The sequence below is a fragment of the Pinus tabuliformis genome, chromosome J (genome assembly GCF_031772625.1).
Source record: "Pinus tabuliformis cultivar Carrire ecotype Pingquan chromosome J, CPIR1, whole genome shotgun sequence".
Taxonomy (NCBI): Eukaryota; Viridiplantae; Streptophyta; class Pinopsida; order Pinales; family Pinaceae; genus Pinus; species Pinus tabuliformis.
Window position 1 is genome coordinate 544,579,520 of NC_142295.1, and position 18,730 is coordinate 544,598,249.

The 18,730-nt window shown below is 41.4% G+C and overlaps 1 protein-coding gene across 6 annotated transcripts in view; it reads right to left on the reverse strand.

The window, feature by feature from the left end:
• The window catches only part of LOC149228165 (autophagy protein 5-like), a 364,837-nt gene that overhangs the window by 45,674 nt on the left and 300,433 nt on the right, over positions 1–18,730 (reverse strand). For 4 of the 6 annotated variants that reach the window (XM_089378074.1, XM_089378073.1, XM_089378071.1 and 1 more), the window contains one exon: positions 15,751–15,900. In XM_089378074.1, coding sequence (XP_089234200.1) covers positions 15,751–15,900 — 150 coding nt within the window. The remainder of the gene's footprint in view (positions 1–15,750; positions 15,901–18,730) is intronic. The other 2 variants (XM_089378072.1, XM_089378070.1) reach the window with 1 other exon arrangement.

Sequence of the window (18,730 nt, forward strand, 5' to 3'; positions counted from 1 at the left end):
TGCCCCATGAGTTGCCCACCAAGAATAGGACCTCTTAGCCCCCCTGTCTTTAATCACATCATAGCCTGCAAATCACCCAGTATGCTAGTGGAAAACTCTACAAAGGCATCCTCCACCTCATCAAGGGATGCTCTATCCTGTAATAGCCGCCTCAATCCATCCTTCCTCCCCTGTGAAATTTCATCGTCCATTAGAGGAGGGAATCTGCAAGAAGGTCCACCATTCAGCCACTCATGGTTGTAGTATTTTGGGTTCAATGAGTGAGCCAAACAATGCAAAGGAGTGCAATGCTTGTCCCACCATCCCATCTGCTGACAAGAATATCTCGTATGGTGGTGAAGAAGGCCTATGATGATGTGTCATACTCAAGGCACTCACTCTATAAAATAATGGTCCTTACGAATTCAATCATGGAGTCCTATCCCTCATAAACCTCTCCTAGGATGGGTTGGTCTATATCTGCAAATGATAGCAAAACAATAATAGTGTCCACGAACCTAATAGTGAAATCTATCGTCTCCCACCAAGCATCATCTAACATTGTTTCCTTCTCTTTTTTAGGTTAGTTGATCTATCTTTCTCCAAAAATATCAAAACTTTGAAATAACCATGGCCCCAAGAGCAGTCTTGACCTCCTTCAACCTCTTCAACATGATGAATAAAGAGGCAAACCGTGTATTTGCAATCTTCAACAATGATAGATGGGTGTATTACTTGTAGATTGTGAGGGAATTAGTATGATTTTGTACAAAGTTGCGGATATGTCATGCATTCTCAAGAACACTTCTAATCCAAGGCACATCAGAAGAAATAGTTTTAAGTGCTAAATTCAAGGAATGGACAATGAAATGTGTCCAAAATACTTGTGAATATTTAGCTTCCACAATCATGCCAGCAACCTTGTAAACAGGTGCATTGTCTGTAATGATTTGTTGACAAGAATCAACAACTACATCTTCAATAACTTTAAGAACAACTCACCCACACTTGCTTCAACCTAAAGCCCAAATCAAGAAGATATCCATCAATCCTAGCATACCATGCACCCAACACTTGCTTCATCCCATAAAGGGCCTTCTTCAACTTGCATCCATGAGATGCTCTTCCATGCACATCAAAGCCTTGAGACTACTCAATATACACCTCTTCCTCAATCACCCCATTGAGGAAGGCAATGTTCACATCCATCTGAGATATCATCCACTTCATCTCTGAAGCAATAGATATGACCACCCCTAAGTCACCTGACACAAGGACACGAGACATGCAAGACATGCAAATTCGAGTGGCTGACATGAGGCATGTAGATCCCCCGGAACTGGACACATAGGACACCTTATATACTATTTTATTAAAAATATATATTAAAAATTAATACCAAATAGATATTTCAATGATTTCATATTACACAAATTCTCATTCATGATATAAATTCAGACATAGATCTAGATTTTACATTGTAAATTTGTAAATTGTACAATGTAACATTATGCATACAAATACAATTGTGACAGATTAATCAATGATGAGAAAGACAAGAAACTGTAGTTTTTTCACTAAGTCATCAAAATCAAAATGTGTTACATCTGAGTCTCGAGGACTCCTGAGTAACAATGCCAATGGAAAATAGAAATAGAAAATACAAAACAACTACAACGTAGTAGGTAGCTCATCAATCATCATCATCAAAATCAGAATCACTATCATGGTCACCACTACTCTCCTCTGTTGCATCCTCCTCCTTTGTATCCAATTTAATCTCCGCATCTGCTGGTGTGGAGGATGACCCATTAAGAGTAATACCATCATCAAAAGTGACAGGCTCTAGCACTTGCTCATTAAGGTCCAAGTTGGCTAATGCCAACTCAACACTGTTTTCCAAACCCATATCACCAGGAAAGACATCCCACATCTTTGTCTTTCCCTTCAACCACTCATCCCTCTTCCTATAAATAAGATGAAGGTTGGTGTGCACATACACCATTGTTTCTTCCCTGGACTTCTCAAGCCTGCTCTTCTTGACACTACACAAATTCCCATATGTACTCCAATTCCTCTCGCAACAAGATGATGAAGTACCCTGAGAGAGGAGCTTCATGGCTAACTATTGTAGAGGAGGGTGTGTTGCCCCGTGAGTTGCCCACCAAGAATAGGGCCTCTTAGCCCCCCTGTCTTTAATCACATCATAGCCTGCAAATCGCCCAGCGTGCTAGTGGAAAACTCTACAAAGGCATCCTCCACCTCATCAAGGGATGCTCTATCCTGAGATACCCGCCTCAATGCATCTTTCCTCCCATGTGAAATTTCACCATCCATGTGAGGAGGGAATCTGCAGGAAGGTCAACCATCCAGCCACTCTTGGTTGTAGTATTTTGGGTTCAATGAGTGAGCCAAACAATGCAAAGGTGTGCAATTCTAGTCCCATCATCCCATTGACAAGACTATCTTGTGTGGTGGTGAAGAAGGCCTCCGATGATGTCTCATACTCGAGGCACTCACTCTACAAAATAATGGTCCTTACAGACTCAATCATGGAATCCCATCCCTCATAAACCTCTCCTACGATGGGTTGGTCTATATTTGCAAATCATAGCAAAGCGATAATAGGGTCCATGATCTTAATAGTGAGATCTACCCTCTCCCACCAAGCATCATCTAACACTCTGTCCTTGACTCTTTTTTAGGCTAGTTGATATGTCTTTCTCCAAAAAGACCAAAACTTTGAAATAACCATGGCCCAAGAGCGGTCTTGACCTCCCTCAACCTCTTCAACATGATGAATGAAGAGGCAAACCGTGTATCTACAATCTTCAACAATGATAGATGGGTGTATTCCTTGTAGATTGTGAGGGCATTATTATGATTTTGTACAAAGTTGCAGATATGACGTGCATCCTCAAGAAAACTTCCAATCTAAGGCACACCAGAAGCAATAGTTTTGAGTGCTAAATTCAAGGAATGGACAATGCAAGGTGTCCAAAATACTTGTGAATATTTAGCTTCCACAATCATGCCAGCAACCTTGCAAACACGTGCATTGTCTGTAATGATTTGCTGACAAGAATCGACAACTACATCTTCCATAACTTTAAGAACAATTCACCCACATATTGTGTATCCTTGTATTGTTCAAGTGCATCCACTGATTTCAAGAAAATTGTTCCATTCAAGGAAGACACCATGAAGTTGATGAGTGGGTGGTGTGCTGGATCTGTCCATCCATTAGAAGCAATACTAACCCCAAATGTTGGCCATGCTGATTTAATAAGCTCAAGTATTGTGTCCACCTCTTTCTTTGCCTTAGTTAACAATGTGGTTCTAAGCTTCTCTGACCCAAGAGGCACATACCTTGATGGAACCCCTTGAGTTAGAGCTCGGAACATCTCAAGAAATAAAGGTGAGCATGCAACATTAAAGGATATTTAAAGGATATGAAGTTTAGATAGAAAAAATGTGCAATAGTGATATCAAGCTCTTCATGTGTCTCTTTCTGAAAAATCTTGTCCATTGGACCAAGTGCCATTGCCCTTCCTTTTTCTACTTGACTTACACCCCCACCAAAACTCTCAAATGAAAATTTGTTGTTGCTTTTCCTCAAGAATGGAAGGGGATCCTCATTCTTGTTTTTTTTAGATGATGCAGCCACCCTTACCATACCAACATTGGCCTCTTTTTCCATTTCTTTCCTCTTAGCTACAGTCACATTTGCACATGCTCCAATTCCACAACATGGTAAACCCAACAAATAAGCTTTCACATGGAAATAAGTGCTCATAAATGATTGTTGCAATCGCTGCACATCCAAGAAACATTTCCTCCTCCCTTCAACTTGTTGCCTAGCCCTTGATATCTTCTGACATATTTCCACAAGGGATATTTACTTTCTTGAGCTTGTTGTCTTTCTAAATTTATTTTTCCCTCAATATTTGAGGTTATTGTTGCAGCCCCACTTCAAGCAAAGGGAACATTTGCCGACCCTGATGAAATTGGAACAGAAGGGGCATCACCAATGGGAACATTCTTCCCCTTCATTTTACCCTTCCCTGCTACCCTTGATTGAGCCATGAATGTTGTAAAAAAATACAGAAAAATGCACAACCATGTAAACAAAATGGATAGGCAAACTATTGTAGCAAAAATGTAAGCAAAATGCACTTACCTGTTGCTTGAATGACCTCCAAAACGCTCCCAAACACTTTGCTAGTCGCTCCCACACACCCACAACAAGAAAGAGACACAAGAATGAGGCATAAATCAACCCAAATCGAGCTCTTAAAGTCGCACGACATAATTTTCAGTGGGACACGTGTGCCAAAATCAAGATTCACTAGCCCGTCGAATCCAATTCACGTCTCTAGCGAATCCCACATGTCACGACACATTCGAGCCACAAATCAAACATGTGTCCCTCGAGAATCATGTCCGGCACATGGGATTTGGGACACGAGGGGGGAGGACGAATCTGGTTTCTTAGGACCACCCTAATAGATACTTATTTGGTGACGGGAGCAAATGTTTCATAGTCCACTCCCTCCTTTTAGGAGAACCCTATTGCCACAAATCTCGCTTTGTACTTCTTGATTTACCATCAGCGACATGCTTATCTTGAAGATCCATCAAGAAGTGACCACAAACTTTCCCTCCAACCTCGGCACTATGTTCCACATATCATTGCTCATGATGGAGCTATACTCCACCATGGCATCCCTCTATAGCTATTCATCTGTAGCCTCATCAAAAGTGGAAGGCTTAGACGCACTAATGTTGCGCAACAAGTGTTGATTTGGGCTAGCATCGGATGTGTTCTAGCCACGAATTTTGGTGGAGAGGTTGGGGCACATGAGATCTCCAAAACCCAAAAAGGGTTTGGGCAAATTCTAAACAGATCAGGAGATATTAAAATAATTAATATTTTTAATGGAGTCCCTAAGTCTAAACTTAGAGAAAATAAAATATTAACGTGTATTAATATGAATATGTGTTAGAATGGTCCAAAAGACATGGATCAAGCCAAATCTAATAATAGCCGTTGACTAGGGACTTAATCTCAGTCATTGAGATGTCAACAGGAAAAGTATAAGAGGAGGCTTGAGGGTCACTTAGAGATTACACCAGATGATCAGTCATTCTATTCTCTAGAGCAGGGTTTGCTAAGAGAGATAGAATCAATGATCGAGAGAGCAGCTGAGGGACATTGAGTACAGAGGAACAGCGAAGGCAGAGATTGTGTCGGCAGAGCAACGCAGCAGTCAAGGAGGGTGACATAGAGCCTGCAAGGGCTCACGCAGGGCCACGCAGAGGCAGCAAAGTGCTGCGCAGAGCACCAGAGGGGCTAGTGTAGCTGACGTAAAGGCTCCTAGAGCTGACGCAGGACCTCCTAGGGCTGACGCAGGCCAAGAAAGGCTGATGCAGGGCCAGCGTGAGACAAAGAGGGGCTGACGCAGGGCCAGCGTGAGACAAAGAGGGGCTGACGCAGGGCCAGCGTGAGACAAAGAGGGGCTGATGCAGTCCAAATTGGGCAGACGCTAGGGTTGTAGGAGCAATTTTGTGCTGAGGAGATGTCGGAAGGGTTTTCCGAGGTTTCAGCCAGGAGATTTCTCTCAAATTGTGAGGTATAGCTACTAAGGAAATTCTCTGTTGGGTAGGCCAGTTACGGCACCCAGATTGTACTCTGATATTGCTTAATAAGAAAACCCTCATATAGCTACACTGGTTTTCCCACATTGAGTTTTTCTGGGGACATAGGTCCAAAAATAATGGTGTCATGTGGTGTGTTCATTCTTGTTTCTTTTAGTTGTTGATATGTAATATGTTGAGCATGCACTGGTGTTTATTTTCAGTGTTTACTTTGTAAATAACTTGTTAAAGAAAAATTAACAAGTAGGTAGAAATAAATCAAGAAAAGTGCATGAAGGGTTTCTAAATTAAGTAAACTTAGAAACTTCAACATGGTATCAAAGCGTAATTGCAGATCACAAGAGGACTAAGAGACATCAGCCAAGCAAAGCAATAGCAGCAGAAAACAATTGTCCCGAGGTGACAAAAGTTGTTTCTAGCAGCGCAAAACCCAAAGAAGTGTGACGCAGAGCCAACTAGAGCCATGCATAAGAAGTTGGGAACTGTGCAGAGCCTCAAAGAGGCCAGCATTGCTGACGTAAAGGGCCAGAGGGCTGACGCAAGGCATCCCAGGGTTGATGCAGACCCATCCAGGGTGATGCAGAGCCAGCGTGAGGCAGAGAAGTGCTAAAACAATTCACAGAGAGGCAGTTGTTGGGGACTAGAAGGCTGCAGGAATGTTTCAGAGTGGAGCTGGTGAGGTACTGTAGTCAAAACAGTACCTGACAGAGCAGGGCCAGAGGAGTTGTTACCGAAGGAACCTGGATCAATAGTGCAGTTGCACAAGACGATCAGAGTAGGGGGCATCTCGACAAGCGGCAGTAGGATTTCCAGGAGGGAAATCAAGACTTAGAGGGAGTCCATAAGAGAACTTTCAGATGGGAAGTAGAGACTCAGAGGAGTCGAACAGAGAACTTCCAGGAGGGAAGTAGAGGAGCGTCGTGGCACTACACAGGGTAAGAGACTAGGATAGACTGGACAAAGCATCGAACTTCGCAGTCTGGAAGGCTAGAATCTTATCAGTGCTTAATAGGGATCGTGTCAAGAACTTCGCCTTGAAGACGATAACTATTCCAGTCGACCCAAATGATAATGACAAGTATGAAGAGGCGATGGCGATGGCCAAGTGCATTATCCTTGATGGGGTCAAGGATCATGTGGTATCACATATAGCTGAGAAGGAAATGACAGTTGAGATGTGGGAGGCTCTCAAGAACCTGTACCAACATACTTCTGTGCAGAGAAGAATGTTGCTCAAGAACCAGATGAGGTCATATCAGATGAAGAAGGGTCAATCGATTGACACCTTCCTCAGAGGACTAAATGAGATCCGAGACGAGTTGACTGCTATAAGAGTGACACCTGATTAGGAGCTTATGGTGAGGACCACCCTGAATGTTGTCTCAGAAGATTGGGAAGTGTTTGTCCAGAGTATCCTGGGCAAAGGGACTATCCTACCTTGGGATGAGATGTGGGCAACTCTTCACCAAGAAGAGATCAGACGGCAGTCAAAGACAGGTAGCAGCAGCAAAGGGATCAAAGTTCAGCAGGAAGAGGAGGATGTGGCCCTAGCATCTGAGGGAAACCAGGAGAAGCGAAAAAAGAAAGATCTCTCCAAGATCAAGTGCTTCCACTGTGGGGAGATGGGTCATTATGCGACCCAGTGCCCAAGGAAGATGAATAAGGGAGAGTCTTCCGAGACTAAGGCAGCGCCAGCACGGGTAGAGAAGGAAGTTTTGACAGGCGATGATTGTGCCATGAGTGCACACACACCACTTGAGCAGAAGTGGGGAGACATCAAGTTGTAGTTAGGCGGACTACAGGCGATGAGGGGCAAGATCCTTGAAGTACCCAACCTCTTGGATTAGACCTTGATACGGGAGCCCCGTCGAGGAGTAGCAGGACTGGCTGAGTGGGTAGAGACGGATGCGGATGGAGCGGCAGAAAGAGTTACAGTGCAGGAGTCCCAAGACAGCGCAGAGCTAGCAAGCTACAGTAGTGCGAGAGGCACAGGAGTGTTGCACCAGTGCAAGAAGGCACGGAGATGTGTGCAATGGTGCAAGATGCAGGGAGTTGTTGCAGCAGCACAAAGGTCAGAGATAAGGAGCACTTGTCAGTGGCAGAGGGAGCTTCAGCATCAGTGGGTGCTTCTAGCCCAACAGGGAGGTCAGTTGGGAGATCAGTTACTTACTTCTCAGTAACTAAGTTGTAGTGCAACAGTGGGTAGCACAATGCAACATGATGAGAGGAGGTGCAGTGCAGACGCAGTGTTGGGAGAAAGGACCAGCAACAACACAGATGCAGAGGGAGTTGCATTGCAGATGCAGTGCTGGGAGGAAGGACCAGCAACAACACGGATGCAGAGGGAGCTGTCGTACAGATGCAGCAGTGCAAGTGGCAGAACCATGGGCAGTAGTACAAGAGGTAGCAGTGCAGACGATGTTAGGCAGGAAGGCCTAGCATCAGCACAGGTACCGATGCCAAATGATTAGAGTAATACTCAGTGAGGAGTATTGCTAGAGCATAGTCCTCGCTAAGAGGGAGTGTTGATTTGGGGTAGCATCGAATGTGCTCTAGCCACGAAATTTGGTGGAGAGGTTGGAGCACATGAGATATCAAATACCCAGAAAGGGTTTAGGCAGATTCTAAACAAATCAAGAGATATTAAAATAATTAATATTTTTAATGGAGTCCCTAAGTCTAAACTTAGGGAAAATAAAATATTAATGTGCATTAATATGAATCTGTGTTAGAATGGTCCAAAAGACATGGATCAAGCGAAATCTAATCTTAGCCGTTGATTAGGGACTTAATCTCGGCCGTTGAGATGTCAACAAGAAAAGTATAAGAGAAGGCTTGAGGGTCACTTGGAGATTACACCAGATGATCAGTCATTCTATTCTCTAGAGTGGGGTTTGCTAAGAGAGATAGAATCAGTGATCGGGAGAGTAGCTGAGGGGCATTGAGTACAGAGAAACAGAGAAGGCAGAGATTGTGTCAAGATTGCAGCGCAGTAGCCGAGGGTGACGCAGAGCCTATAAGGGCTCACGCAGGGCCACGCAGAGGCAGCCAAGTGCTGTGCAGAGCACCAGAGGGGCTAGCGTAGCTGACGCAAGACCTCCTGGGGCTGACGCAAGCCAAGAAAGGCTGACGCAAGGCCAGCGTGAGAGAGAAGAGCTGACACAGTCCAGATTGGGTAGACGCTAGGGTTGCAGGAGTAGTTTTGTGCTGAGGAAATGCCAGAAGGGTTTTCCGGGGTTTCAGCCAGGAGATTTCTCTCAAACTGTGAGGTATAGCTGCTAAGGAAATTCTCTATTGGGTAGGCTAGTTACGGCACCCAGATTGTACTCTAATATTGCTTAATAAGAAAACCCTCAGATAGCTGCACCGGTTTTCCCGCATTGGGTTTTTCCAGGGACATTGGTCCAAAAATAATGGTGTCATGTGGTGTGTTTGTTCTTGTTTCTTTTAGTTGTTGATCTGTAATATGTTGAGCATGCACTGGTGTTTATTTTCAGTATTTACTTTGTAAATAACTTGTTAAAGAAAAATTAACAAGTAGGTAGGAATAAATCAGGAAAAGTGCATGAAGGGTTTCTAAATTAAGTAAACTTAGAAACTTCAACAACAAGGCCAGATAACTAGAAAATCTCGTTGGTGGTCAACTTTGCCTGAAAGTGTTGTTAGGTGCCTCCACATGCTCCCCAACATCTCTCAAGGTTTGTTCATCCCATCTCGTCCTCCTCCTAGTACAGCTTGAAGGAGCCTCTCGCTCCTCCTGATCTACAGGATGTCCCTATTGTTGGTGTTGGTGGTCCCTGCTCAACCTTAGGGGCCTCTTGCTCCTGATCCTCTACCCCTGTTGGCTCTGTATCATGAGACCTCCTAAAGGTCTTGTCCTCCTCGAATCTAACATCTCGACTAACAATGACTCTCCCCTTTCCTAAAATGTCAACCTTGTAGGCTTTGAGACCTCACTATAACCAACAAAAATCACCTTCTCTGATGAGGGCTCTAGCTTAGTCCTCTTATTCTCTACAAAGAAGGAAGTAATCGAAGAAAAGGATGAAGGTATCTTCTCGGTACTCACTAGCACATTCCAAGACGAGAGCATTTGGGTAATTGATAGTGGTGCATCTAGGCACATGACAGGTCATCACAAACAATTGAAGATCTTATCAAAGGGAAAATCCTCTTATTCAGTGGAACTTGGAGATAACAAAATCTATCCCGTGAGAGGCATTGGATCAACCTCTATAGAGCTGGAGAATGGAAGCAGCATTCATCTCAACAACATCCTATTTGTTCCAGGTTTGCATAAGAACTTACTTTCCATTTCAAGTCTAGAGGACAAGGGTGATAGAGTAGCTTTCATTGATGGAAAAGTTGTTGTATGGAGTAAAAACTCAAGCATAGAAAATGCTAGAGTAATTGGTATTTGAGAAGGAAGACTTTACAGGTTGATATCTCCTCTAGCTCAAGCATTGGTTCACATTGAAGTTAGCCCATGTGAACTATGGCATAGAAGATTTGGTCATCTTCATTTCAATATCCTCCCAACTCTAAGTTCCATAGTAGATGGAATACCTGAACTAAAAGAAGACCATGAAGGAGTATGTAAGGGATGTGCATTGGGTAAGAATACCAAGAGACTATTTGGAAGCAGTGCTTCATGGTCAAAAGAAATCTTGGATCTCATTCACTCCGATGCATGTGGCCCTATGACTCCTAAATCTCATGGAGGTCATCTATATTATGTCACATTAATAGATGATCATTCAAGAAAGACTTGGGTTTACTTAATGAAAACCAAGGACGAAGTATTTACAAAATTTCAAGAATTCAAAGCTGAAGTGGAGAACCTTACAAAAAGGAGAATCAAGATACTAAGATCCGATAATGGAGGAGAGTATACATCCAAGGATATTATAGCATTCTGTAAGGAATTAGGGATTAAGAGGGAGTTGATAGTCCCATACAATCCCGAACAAAATGGAGTTGCAGAATGAAAGAACCAATCCATTGAAGAAAGTGTAAAGGCGATGTTACATGATCAAGATCTACCAAAATTTATGTGGGGAGAAGCCACGAAGACTGCAGTATATATTCAAAATCGAAGTCCCCACAGGTCACTGGACAACAGGACTCCTGAAGAAGTATTCACTGGGAAGAAGCCTATTGTAGATCATCTCTGAATCTTTGGGTGTCCCGTATATATTCATATACCAAAGGATAAAAGAAAGAAGCTAGATCCTTCAGGCATGAGAGGAATATTTGTTGGCTACAACTCCTCTAAGGATTATAGAATGTATATAAAGGAAGGACACCATATAGAAGTAAGTCGAGATGTCATATTTGACGAAAGTGTCACATTCAAGGAATCTAAGGAACTCTCCATGGACTCTGATGACAAAGAACTTCTAGTATTTGAAGAAGAAGTTAACAGGGAAGAAGAAGAATCTCATCATGAAGATGAGGGTCCCAATGAACCCATTCAACCTGTGGTCCTCCTCGAATCAAGAAAGAGACCAAATTGGTTGAAGTCTACATTACTTGATGCAAAAGGTCATGGGGCAGCGAAAGGTTCATTTAGAGAAAGAAAGAAACCCAAAAGATATTATGGGTATGCTGCATACATGACAAAGCTAATAGAAGAAAAACCATCCACTTTTGAAGAAGTTATCAACCATCAGAAATGGAAGGATGCCATGAATGAAGAATATCAATCTATAATGAAGAATGGAGTTTGGGAAATTGTACCTAGGCCCGAAGACAAATTTGTGGTAACTTCCAAGTGGATCTATAAGATCAAACATGCGGCAGATGGAAGTATAGATAAGTATAAGGCAAGATTTGTGGCTAGGGGCTTCTCCCAACAAGAAGGCATCGACTATGAAGAGACATTTGCTCCGACAGCAAGGTATACGACGATTCGTTCATTGGTCTCTCTAGCAGCGATGGGATGGAACATCCATCAAATGGATGTCAAGACTGCGTTTCTGAATGGCACAATTGATGAGGAAGTCTATATAGAGCAACCCTTGGGATTTGAAGTTAAAGACAGAAAGGCATATGTTTGCATATTAAAGAAAGCATTATATGGCCTCAAGCAAGCACCAAGGGCATGGTATGCTAGAATGGATGCATATCTTCAAAGAATAGGCTTCACAAAAATTTTTGTTGATCCGAACCTTTATATCAAGGTTGTAGATGGAGAACCTATAATCATTCTTCTATATGTAGATGATATTCTCTTGAGAGGTGTAAAAGGTCGAATTGAAGAATGTAAGAAGCAACTAGCAGTAGAATTTGACATGAAGGATATAGCGTTGATGCATTACTATTTGGGAGTCTGGTAAGGACCTGATGAAGTTTATTTGGGTCAAGGAAAGTACGTGATCAAGATGTTGAAGAGGTTTGACATGATGGATTGCAAACCTATGACCACTCCCATGATCACAAACTTGAAAAGACTAAGGAATTCCAAACTAAGCCATGTGGATCCTTCCAAGTATAGACAATTGGTTGGCTCACTAATGTACTTGGTGAACACTCGACCTGACATATGTTTTGCAGTAAACATTCTCAGTCAATTCCAAGTGAAGCCAAAGCATGATCATTGGATAGTAGCAAAACATATACTGAGATATCTGCAAGGAACTATCCACTACTGCCTAAAATATGATAGGAGGAATGATGTCCACCTGATTGGATATAAAGATTTCGACTAGGGAGGCAGTGAGTAGGATGGAAGAAGCACTACGGAAGGATGTTTTAGTTTGGGATACTTTATGATCTCACTACTGTATGATAGGAGGAATGATGTCCACTTGATTGGATATAAAGATTTCGACTAGGGAGGCAGTGAGCAGGATGGAAGAAGCACTATGGGAGGATGTTTCAGTTTGGGATACTTTATGATCTCATGGATGAGTAGAAAGCAAGACACGGTTGCTTTGAGTAGTGCTGAAGCCGAGTATGTTGTAGCTTATGAAGTAAGCAGAGAAGCGGTCTGGTTGAGGAAGTTGCTATCTGACCTATTTGAAAGATCGATGGAGCCTACAGTGATACATTGTGATAACACCAGTGGTATATGTTTGTCTAAGGACACAGTATTTCATGGAAAGACAAGGCATATAAAAAACATCACTATATTCGAGAGCTAGTACAAAATGGTGTTGCAGCTACAATATATCTCCACTGATGAGTAGATGGCTAACATATTGACGAAATCTCTTCCTAACAAGAAGCTTGTGTACTTGAGAGACAAGCTTGGCTTGGTTGATATATCCTCCCTAGTTGAGAGGGAGAGATAGGCACGTCATTCTTGTCTTCACTTGGGAAGACAAAATGGAGGATTGGGTAACCATCTAGCATTTGATACTCTTTGAGGATGTGGTAGGGCATCCAAGATAAGAGTAGTCGTGGACCGATATTCTTTGAGGACTAGCTATCCAAGACAAGAATAGTCCAAAGAAGGTCATACTCGGTGAACACTCGAGTGGAGTATGTACCTTGAGAGACAATGATGATGGTGTCTATAAATCATTTGTCTCGCCAGCATTGTGCTTTGATCTTGTGGAGAGATAGAGTTGTTAGTCAAGGCCTTGTTATGTGACAATGTTGGTTGATATGATGCAAGACAGATGGGTTACCAATCCGACTCTTCTTATGGCATCTCTTCATATTGAGAATGTACATGTACCCCTTATGAATACCTCCCTAGTTAAGAGGGAGTGTTGAAAGATGTGTAACTAGGTTCGATCATCAAAAGTATGAAATGTATTTTTGATTCTTGTAATTGTTTTTGGAGCATCAGTTTCATGCTCAAGGACTTTTATTTTATAACTCAAGCACCCATTGAATGCTTCTAGGGTTTGTCCTAGCTCAAGTCAAAAGAGTCATTGTGATAAGTTGAAAACCCCATTGGGCACACTATAACTTGTAAAGAAAAATATTTGTCTTTAAAAGTGTCGGAATACCCTCCAAGACCAAGTCGGCCTGGCAACTCGCAAATCAGCCTAAAGGAAGAGCCACGTCCACCCTTGAAGAAGGCTATATATAGAAGAGGACTTGTCCTCCTTGAAGATACTCATCTCTCATTCTAGCAAAGGAAGAAGCAAAGGCAGCAAAGGAGAAGAAGGACGAAGAAGTTTTGTGTTTGGACTATCTTTCTCTCTCACACGTGCTATAGAGGACTAGGGTTTTTGTGCTGACCTAGGGCATCCTTCTACAAGTTCAATCTTGGAGGAAAGGAGGCAAAGAGGTCAAGCGAAGGCTACCAAGGGTCTCTCTCAATCTCCAGAAGTCAGGGAAAGGCAAGCAAAGGTCAGAGGGCTCTAGAAGAAGATCGAAGTTCCCACATATGGCAAAAGCAGTTACTGGGGGGCGAAATTCCAGATCTGCAGTAGGAGGCCGAAAATCTTGTAGCATAAGATCGAGAAGGTGCTATTGGAATAGATTTGACTGGGTTTGACGAGATCGAAGTCGGCACATCACTCAAAGAGGTTGGTCTTGGTCTTGGAGGGTAGTGGTCTCAGTCTTAAGGTCTTGAAATTCACGAATTGAAGAATCTATAAGGAAGAGAAGAGATTTAAGGGTTTTCCTTTCAAGAGGAGAGGTTTTTCCCTGGCTTGCAGCCTATATACTGTCATTGTGCTTTTTGTTTTGGTAGTTGTTTTATGCTTCACACATATAATAATAAGGAACAAAGTTAATAAGTAAAATGGAACCATAAGCAGTTATCAAGTAAAGAGAATTAATCATAATCATTGCCCTATTAAATTCTCAACACAATGTTCTTCTAAAGGCCTCTAAAGCTCCAATGCACCTCCTAAGCCATGTGTATCTCTAGGTCCACTCAACCTACATGATCACTCCTCGACCTAAACATCCTCAAGTCAAGTACAAGCCTCCATGAAAGCAATGAAGTGTAACCATGCCATATAGGGTTCAACACCCTTCCTCAAGATGAGTCATGCTCCTAAGCAAGCATCTACCCTCCATGCATCAGCTACATGAAGAAGTCACCAAGCTCCATAATTCTACAACGCTCCAAGGAAGAATACCACATAAACATGAAGACAATGCATAGTGATCAATGAGAAACCCAACTCCAATGTGTATGTCCATCAGAATACAACCAAGGGTCATCCATACAACATGCACCCCCCAACATAGTGTAAACACTTTCCAAGTAACCCTGAAAGCAACACTTTGAAGATACAACGAGTCAATAGATGTAATCAAACACCCAATTAGCAAACCCTTTAGCTACCCATAAGGAATGCATATAGATTGGCTTCTTTTCCATTCGATCCTTTTCATATATTATCGCTTTTGGCAATTACCTTTGGGCTTCTTTCTCTCAAATGTTGAGTTTTCTCCGCATAGATCTCAGTCTCCTTTTTCTGGTTGCTGGATTTCTTTATCAAACAGTTGGGGATCCTTCTCACTTTATATTGGTTTTTTTCACATTTATGTATCTGCAAATTCATGTGCATAACAGTAAAGATGCAGCAAGTTTTCTAATTTCGCATCTATTCTTTGCTAGATATTGGAAAATAGTTTAACTTTACATTTACGGAAATGAAATCAAGACTCCAAAAGAAATCTCCAAATTAGGATAAAAAAAAAAATCTAATATCGCACCAAGATTTCTTCAACATTACATTAAAGGAAGGGTTCTAAAATATACTGACAGAAAGGCTAAGTATATAAATATGTTGAGCTAGTCACAAAAACCTATAGCTGATTGTGTGCATTATAAGTCACATTATTAAAATTATAGAGAAAGAATACTTCTTAGAATATAACAACCAAGGACTCAAAGGCCAAGAATGCTTCAAATGCAGTCACTCAACTATAGAAAATTAAAGGATTTTACCAAAATAACATGATAACACAAAAATTACTGACATGTTGTTTAGTGGATTTTAGGAAAGGATTTCAACCTACAAAATATTCATCCATGGATTACTCACATCTACAAACTAATCATCCATGATTAGAATATGCTGGGATTGCATATTCAAGTGTATGACCCAGACAAAACTCCATTTCAAATTCCAGTAATACAAGACAAAACACATAAAAATATCAACATCAAATGGAGAAATGATCTCATTTTGGTACCAGTTCTACTTGTTTCAAGACTGTCACTTTCACCATGGTTCCGCCGATTCGATAACCCTTTACCAAGATTTGTTCCAGAAGCACCATCCTCAACAACAGGTCCTGGCCTAAGTCGTGCAGAAATTCGATTATACCCATCCATGTCACCTGCTTAAGAATGTTTTTCACCTTAGTGATATTACCAATTATATTGCATTATCAGAAGTTCCAATGGTGAACAAAAAAAGCTAGCTTCAACTGAAAAAAAGCCAAAATCAACTTATTATGCAAGATAGAAGAACACATTTGTCATTTCAACACAACAAATTATAGCCAAGTGAAACCTCTTATGTAGGATATAATAATGAACTTTCCCCATTTGGGCACCAAAATCTATGCATATATATCTCGAAAACTTTACAATGTATGAAATTGAAATATACATATGGAGAGTCGAGACATTGGTTCTGGTTTATAATGTTGTCAGTTGTCACACTTTAGTGCAATGATAGATCTTTTTTTATTACCTTGAACTTCCTCACTGTACAGATATTTTCCAGTTCTAAGTCGTTTACAAATTATAAGCGAAAGACATCTGAAGTAGATTACATCAATCTTTCAAAACTTGGAAAAAAATTGGCAGGGGTCATCAACTCAATAGGAAAACTCAGAAAGAAAGCATTAAAAATGAAAATATTTTAAAATTTCTCATTTTTTTTAATTTGTTGAGAACAATAAAAATGCCAGTCTGTCACTTCGAAACAAGCAGGAAGATCTTCTCCCTCAAATCACACTCAAAAACATTGAGGAACATTCACTCTCAAAATCACATAAACAACAATAAGAAATGAGAAACCACATGGAGAAATTTGCCTAGATGGACGGGTGTTGAGAAATGTAATTAATTTCGGTCTTCATAATTGTTGTACTCATTTCAATATATATCCTGATTCCTATATAACAAACAAGAAAAGAAAATAAAAAGTTATTAATATTAAAGCATGGGTTTCATGTTCATTATTGATGGTCTTCTAGGTAAAAGCATGTTCTTGCTTCTAGCGTTTGTTAGGTCTTAGGATTTATTGTCATGAGTCAAATGAGTCAACATCATGTTTATAAGACCCTTTCGGGCAAACTATAATTGTAAAAGGAATTATTTTTTAGCCTAGAAAGTCTTGGAAACTCCAAAAGTACGAGTCAGCCTTGGCAGAATCAAGTCGGCCTAAACGAGGGAATTCGACCCCTTGAGAAGGCTATATAAAGGAGCAGTTCGACCTCATTTGGGACTCACTCACTCAACAAGTTCGATCTGTCAAGAAAGAGTTCGATTTGTAGCTGGGAAGTTGGAAGAAGGAGAGCGAAAGTCTAAGAGAAGAAAGGGCGAAATATCTTGGTTTTGGGCTCTATCTCTCTCACACATGTAAAGTTCTAGGCTTTCTAGTGCTACAGAAGGAGGTCGAAATTGCAAGTCTGAGTTGCGGTAGGATGAAGTGCAGAATCTTGTAGCTGGAAAGGAGAAAACCCTATATTGACCTTGTTGACCTTGGGAGAGTTGTCTTGCTCTAGGAAGGTCTCAGGAGGAGGCTCGATTAGGGTTTCCAAAAAATCTACAAGGCCAAAATTGCAGGACAAGTTGCAATATTGAATTTGACATGTTGAAGTTGCAATATTGAAGTTGGTTGGCGTAGAATCAAGGAAGGACTTGAGGAAGGGTTGACTTCGTACTGTTACCACTCAAAGTCGCAGGGATCCTAAAACGGAAACTACTAGTTCAAGGGCAACAATGGAGCGATAGCCCATTGTCTCCTCGGCTAAGGCTCCCTACTCTTTACGGACTTTCACCAGTGGGAGGAGACCCGGTGTGGAGGGAATCACTAGATTGATGAATCAATGAAGAGATAAAGAGTGATCCCTAAGGCCTATTCACAAGGGAGACTTAATTGCATGGTTTACTTGCTTGAGAAGCAAGGTGTAAGGCTCTCTAAGAAGGGCCAAGGGGATTTCAAGGGCTAGGTTTTACAAATAAGACTTGTAAAGGAGGGACCTAGTCCTAGAAACCCTTGTGAAAACTTGATTTCTATTAGAATATATCTCTATTTAGTAATGCTCAGTCTTTTAGCTGTTTCTATTTTTATTCTTTTAGCAGTTTCTTAGATGAAACTGTTTGTTCTATATTCTACATAGAAACCTGATGTTTCTATTATTGTAAATATCTTTGTATTATCATTGAGCTGTTTGCTCCAGGTTAATCAATTCATTCAATATTCTTTTACATGCGTGTTTCGCACTGTTTTATGGTATCAGAGCACAGGTGTCTTTCGAAATAATTTTTCACTGTTTGAAAAAATTTGTTTCATTTCGAAATTGCTCTTTAGGGATCTGGATTTTTTTGTTATCGTGGCCACATTCGAAATTTTTTTCTCTCCAAGGGTTAGCGTCTCCATTTACAAAGAACGCTTGTTCATGGTCTGAGATCTGAAAGCTATTGTGAATCCGGGGGCAGCAGTCTTCTTCTGTCATGATATCTGGTGCATAAAGCTGGAAGCGGTAGCAGAAATCAAAGTTAATACGTTTTTTTTTAATATTTTCGCTCACGTGTTCGACAGAACCACGGCACTTTCCAGCGGCTTTGGGTATCCGCGTCAACATTTGTTTGAGTATTCTCACTCTCAGATCCTCCAGATTTTAAACCCGTGGATGGTATTACAATTGAAATCCGTGGATATATATATTTCAAAACCCGTGAATATATATTTGAAACTCTGTGGCGTAGATATCTGTCAAACCCGTGGATATTTGAAACCCTGTGATACGCGTGTATTTGAAACTCTGTGGCGTAGATATCTGTCAAACCCGTGGATATTTGAAACACTGTGATACGCGTGTAATTTCAAAACCCGTGGATATACGCGTGTGTTATATTTCAAGTATTATCAGACCCGTGAATATATTTCAAACCCGCGTATTCACCTGTGGATCTATACACCTGTAGCTGAGACGT